The 6071-nt window shown below is 66.2% G+C and overlaps 1 protein-coding gene across 1 annotated transcript in view; it reads left to right on the top strand.

Annotated features, from left to right (window-relative positions):
- SORCS2 (sortilin related VPS10 domain containing receptor 2) overlaps positions 1–4155 on the top strand; it is a 72483-nt gene extending 68328 nt beyond the window's left edge. Inside the window, 1 exon segment of the mRNA XM_023525663.1 lies at positions 3334–4155. Coding sequence (XP_023381431.1) covers positions 3334–3398 — 65 coding nt within the window. The 3' untranslated portion in view covers positions 3399–4155.
- The last annotated feature ends 1916 nt before the right edge of the window (positions 4156–6071 follow it).

Here is a 6071-nt window from a genome sequence, read left to right as displayed (position 1 = left end):
TCTGGACCTTGGAACAAGCAAAAGGACCAAGAAGTGTCTCCAGATGTGTTTCCTGCAAAACACAGCCTTGAAATTTGACCCCCTTGTTTCTCCCCATCTTGCTGGTTCAGCTTTCAGAGCCTCAGGGTCTCCCTGGGCATGGCTGCCCTTGGGGACAGTCCAGAGACACGACTCACCCTTTCCTTCACGTTCTCCGAAGCCAGGGGTCCCTCCCTGAGCCCCACCGTCCCAGGGCCCTGGACCCACTCGCCCCTGCCAGACCCTGCCGGCCATCCCGGATGGGCATCAGCCCTCCGAGTGGTCGTTCCATGCGTGTCCCTCCTCGGTGCGGGTGGACGCTGGGCCAGGTGCTGGGGCCGCAGTGCTGATGCTGACGCTGAAGAGGCAGATTGGGGGTGGGAGTTGCCAAGCTCAGGCAGGACGCCCACCCTGTGGATTCCCCATGCAGCTTCCTGTCCCCCTTCCTGTCTGGCTGAGACCTGTTGTGGGGCCTGGGGTGTGTGTGAAGGCGAGGTGGCAGACCCAAGTCAGCTGTGTAGGAGGCCAGTGTGTGGAGGCCCCCCCTCCCCATTCCCCCCCACCTTGGACCTGGGGCTGGGCGCAGGTGCTCGTTGGCACTTTGTCCAGCACACTGCAGGGCGGCAGGAGTGGCCTGGGGAGCAGGAGGCGGGAGTTACATGAAAGGAACAGAGTTCTGGTCCCTAAATCGCATCCTTCAGACCCCCTGCGGGCCAGACTGCGGTTTCCACAGATCGCTCCAGATTTACTGTGCGTGCTGTAAAGGGTCCCGGAGGAAGCTGCCACCTGGTACCCAGAGGAGGGGCAGAAGAGGAAGGGGGCACGCTGAGTGAGGCCCCCAAGGCGCCCCAGAGAGGCGAGGGCTTAAGCGTCGGGGGTACCTGGCACACTGCTGAATGACCCATGCCTTACTGGCGGGAGGGGTTGCCATGGACGCCGTGGGCACAGCCATGGGTGCAGCGTGCTCCCCGGAGCCTGGGCTGGCGGTGGAGGGAAGCGCCCCGTGCCCCCAGCACTGCCGCCCTGGGAGCCCAGGCGGGGCGGGTCCCGCTGGCCCAGCATCAGCGCGGGGGAGGGTGGGGGGCTGGGCTGCCACGACGACCAGCCCCGGAGGCTCAGTGGCTCGTGGCCACCAAAGGCTGGGGTCTCGTGCTCCCTGTGGCAGGGCCTGGACGGACAGAGCGAGGCCACTTCCGGCAAGGCTGGCGCCATGCCAGAGGACGAGGGTTGTTCAGGATGGACTTGAGTCGGTGTGTGAATGTCCCAGCCTGGAGGTGGCACATGCCACCTTCGCTCATCCTCAGTGGACAGAGCTAGTCACGTGACCCACCCCACACCAGGGGTCGGAACCAGGCAGGGCTCAGGCAGTGCCTCTCGGAGCCGGGGGCACGTGCGTCCCGTGGGACTGGGCGCCCGCTCACCCAGCCCGAGCCCAGGGCGCCGCCCTCCCAGGGCTGCTGGGGGATGGGGCAGCAGGAGAGTGAGACACCCCCTCCCTGCACGGGTCCTCGGTCCAGGGAGATGGACGAACGGAGATGGACGAGGCAGCTGGGTGCTGGAAGCAGGGAGACCCGGGGCCGCGGGGCCTCACGGGAGGGAGGGCTTCCTGGGGGAGGCGGCTCGGAGCAGGTCAGCGCCACGCGCGGGGGGCGGTGCCTGAGCCCCACCTGCGCCCGCCCTGCAGGAAACGCCCGGGCAGGACCGTGTACGCCCAGATGCGCAACGAGAAGGAGCAGGAGATGACCAGCCCCGCCAGCCGGCAGAGCGCCGTCCAGGGTGAGGGGTTTGTAGGTGACGATCTCGACTCGCAGACTCTAGGTAACGCTGCCCGCGAATCCCGCCTCCCCACGCCCCACGTCCCCACCCCGCCACCTCGGCCAGCAGAGCACACGGGACGCGGGCCCGCAGACCCAGCAGCGCGTCCCCTCCACTTGACGAGGGGACGAGGCCTGTGGCCACCGGGCCAGCCCGCCTGGCAGCCCCTGAATGCTCGGAGGGCGGGGAGAGGAGGGGGGCGGGCTGGCCTCCACGAAGAAGCGGGGCTGTCCCCACAGTCACCCCCTCAAGCTCCCCGCCCTCTGGCGCACTGGGAATGACGATCTCGTGAGCCCCGACCACGGGCATGACCGGCTCACAGCTGACAGCATCTTCCTTACGGGGATCTCCTTCACCCCCGGTCACGTGTGCTGCCCGGCACACCCCGCAGCGCAGGGCGTCGCATCCCTTACCCGCCGTGTTCTCCCGTGGCTCTGGCGTGACCAGGCTCAGCCAGGCGGCCCCCTCTCCGGGTCTGTCGTGAGGTTGCTGTCGATGGCTGTCGAATTGTCTTGAAGTGTCCTTACTCTGGTGTCTGGAAATTGATGTGGACAGCCAGCTAAGGGCCCGGCTGGGGCTGTCCCCCAGCGCCTGCCCGTGGCCTCCACGTGGCTTGGGCTCCCTCTCAGCATGGTGCCGAGTTCCCAGCGCAGCTAGGGAGAGAGACAGCTGCCTCGCCTTCCATGGTGGCCCTGGCTGTCACCTGCGTCATGCTCTGTCGGTGGGGGCAGCCAGTCTGTCCAGGAGCAGGGGACACGGACTCTGTCCCTGGCGGGGGAGGGGCTGGGCCACACCGGAGGAGGTCCCCTGCCACCGCACAGGCTCCTCCCTCCCGTGAGGTAAACTGAGGCTCCAGGCCTGTCGTGGAGGCCCTCGCTTCAGCAGCCGAGGACATCGGGGTGCAGTGATGCACTGTCCTGGGTCACCCAGCTGGTCTGGAGGGCACTGGAGGGCGCTGGAGTCGGACCCACAGTCCGAGCCTCGGTTCCCGGGTGGCCCCCGCCCCTCACAAGCAGCCACGGCTCTGTCGCTTGGTTTCATAAGGGACAGAGTCTCTGACCATCATTGCCCCGTCTCTCCCCTTGCCGCCTCCCGGGCTGTCCCACACGGGGCCTGCAGTGCCCACTCCCTGGAGGGGACGGAGCCCCTCCTGCACCCCCCTGCTGCTGATGACCAGGTTGGCCCCATTGCAGGTCAGTGGGGCAGTGGGTGGTGGCCAACTTCAGCTTACCTTTGGAGGCCTGTGGGGTCCACTGCTTGTGACGGCACTGGGAGAACCCCCTCTGTCACCCACCAGGACACGCGGAGACCCCACCACCTCCGCACCCCATTCAGGCACGACCCGCACGGCCAAAGGAACCGCGGACTGCCCACAGCACACTGGCTCCGTGGCGTCTGCCGAGGCCGCCACTGTGTCCCGCACGGCCCCCCGCCCCTCGTCTCTCTCTGCCCTCCCGCTGATGGGCCCGTGGCTCACGAGTGGGCATCTCTGTTTCCTAGGGAACCACTCGGGGGTGGTCCTGAGCATCAACTCCCGCGAGATGCACAGCTACCTGGTGAGCTGATGCCAGCGGAGGCCGGAGCCCAGAACAGTCTCCTCTCTGTCGTTTCGTCCGCGTGGAGGGCACAGAACCACAGACACGGCCGGCACTGGTGCTGAGACCGGCACCCCCTCGGGGGCCAGCTGAGAGGCCTCCTCCTCCAGCTGCCCCTCCCTCCGTTCAGCCCCCTCCCGCCCAGCTCACGGTCGCAGAGGCGGGGGGGCTGCTGCCCCCCGCCATCCTGGACGCCAGGCCCACGGCCCCCGCCCTGACTCCGGGCCCCGGGCAGCTGCCCCGGCTGCCCCACACCCCATGGCCTCGCCCAAGGCCTGGCCTCTGGTGGCCAGTGCTGGTTCTCCCTGGGACAGGGAGGTGAGCCCCCCCCCCGGCTGCCCGCCCCCCCGCCCCCGCTCAGTCACCCTGCACCGCAGGCCTCTGTCCGTGCACATTGACAAGAGGGTCCTGCTCACCCCCCCCCCCCAGGAAGGCAGCTCCTGCCTGCATGGCCGTCCCTCTTCAGGGGGTCCAGGCCTCGCCCCGCCCCAGGCCCTCCGCATGCGCCCTCCACGCCTCCCGCTGCCCCTCCTCCTCTTAAACCGCAGGCCATGTAAACCCCTCTCCAGGCAGCCGAGCGAGTCCTTGCGTTTAACGCCTGTTTTGATGGCCAGATGGCGGCCATCGGGGTTGCTTCATCAGAGCCCGTTCTCGGGAGCCCCCGGCCCCGGGCGCCCAGGGGTGCCCTGCCTCCCGCCCTGCGGGGGCCGTGGGAGCCGCCTGCGGAGGTGCTCGGCTGCTCTGCTCCCGTGCGGCTCCAGGGCCCCGTGCAGGAGCCCGGCAACCAGAGCGTGCGGGACCGGGGGGCTGGGAGGGCCATCCCGGAGTGAGCCCCTCGTTCTGCATATGGAGAAACCGAGGCCCCGAGGCGGGGGGACGGTCCCAGGCCGCACGGCAGGAGGGTAGTGAAGGGGCCCCCCAGCCCCAGCCCCCGCCCCGCACGGGTGCCCAGGGTCAGGGACGCTGGCCTCGGGCTGCGCATGAGTATGGCGGGCGCACCTTTTGCCTTGAAACCGGAAGTCAGGCTCCCTCTCCTCTCCCCCATCCCCATCCCCATCCCAGGCAGTGCTCTCAGGTGGCCCAGCCTTTCCTGGGGGTGGGGAACCCCGGAGCCCAGGCTTCTGACTTGCTGGCTTGGAATGAAGCCCCGGGGACATGAACTCATCTCCCCTATGGGACAGGAGGCCCCGGTGTGAAGCCAGGCACCCAGAACAGCTCCCAGCATTCTGGAGTGGGGGACCCCTCAAGTCCAGTGCCCTTGTGTCACAGATGGGGACTCCCAGACCACAGGGAGGAAGGGGTGCTGAGGTCTCTCTCTCCCCACCACTCCCACCCACCAGCTGGGGTTCCTGGGTGCCCTCTCCAGGGGTCACCTGCAAATTATCCTCAAGACCCAAGACCATGGGGACGGGCTGGGCCCAGGGCCCAGTGCGTGGAGCCGGCACAGACGGCGCGAGAAGGGTCCGGGTCCTCTGGACCTTTGCCACAACCCTCGCCCCCCGCCCCGCCCTGTGCAGCCTCCAGAGACACCTTAGGGCAGCCCTGCGTCCTGCTGTCCACCCCACCTGTCCCGTGAGTGTCAAGGCCAGCATGGAGTCCCCTGGACACGGTCCCCTCCCCCCCGCTCACCAGTGCCTGCAGGGAACCACCCCTTTGACCTCCGACCATCGACTTCATTCTCTCTGCCGTTTGAGTAGGGTTTTTCCCTTAGTTATCTGTGTCTTGTATTTTATGTCATTGTTTCTATTAAGAGTATTTTGGATGTACGAACCCAAGAACCTGGGAATAAGGTGGCATCTGATGTACCCTTTTGCTTTTCCATCCCATAGCCATATAGACCAACACGTAGATCCACAGATTTATCTGGTTATACGTTTGAGATTCTTCTATATATTTGATGTACAGGAACACGTGGGCACCTGGGAGTGAGGCGCGATCGGCTACGGGCAGCTGAGGTTCCATGCAACCCCGTTCTGCCCGTACTCGGTATATGCACATAGCAAAGATGCGATAAATTCTTATTTTTCCTTTTTAAAAATCAATAAATCATTTGTGATGCTTTTAACAAAGATTAAATGAATGTGATCAGTGTTGGTCTTATTACGAAGCTACTTCTCAACCTTCGCCTAAAAGCGCACGCACACACGCACCTGTGGTCCCGCAGCCGCGTGGCCGGGGCCTCGCGAGAGGAGCCAGGAGCATTCGTGACTCTGCCAGGGGAGGTCGCCGTGACATTAACCTTGTCTGTCACTGGGCCCAGAACATGCCGCCCGCAACGCTGACACCAGCCCCGTCAGCTTTCGAAGCGCTCGCACGCACGCCGCTCGCTCGCTGCCATCAAGGCCAGCGGGAGGAAGTGTGCCAGCACAGCGTGCTCCCAGGATGCGGACGTGGGCCGTCCACAGTGTCACGACGCCAACCTCAGACCAGGCCACCAGAGCTGAGCACGTGCCCCAATCCGGCCAAACGCAGGCGGACCCATCCACAAAGACGGCCACGTGCCTGTCCTGGCTGTGATGGCCGAGGCCGCCTTCCCACCCGTCACGGCTCTAGCCCCGGGGAGCCCGCTTCCGGACTCCCCGCGTGCCCCCCTTCATGACGGCACCCCGCCAGCTTCCTCGAATCCTCCCCACGTCACCGCCC

This window comes from Pteropus vampyrus, unplaced genomic scaffold, assembly GCF_000151845.1.
Source record: "Pteropus vampyrus isolate Shadow unplaced genomic scaffold, Pvam_2.0 Scaffold589, whole genome shotgun sequence".
NCBI lineage: Eukaryota > Metazoa > Chordata > Mammalia > Chiroptera > Pteropodidae > Pteropus > Pteropus vampyrus.
The sequence above is the reverse complement of the archived record's forward strand: the minus strand, read 5'-3'. Positions and strand labels throughout refer to the sequence as shown.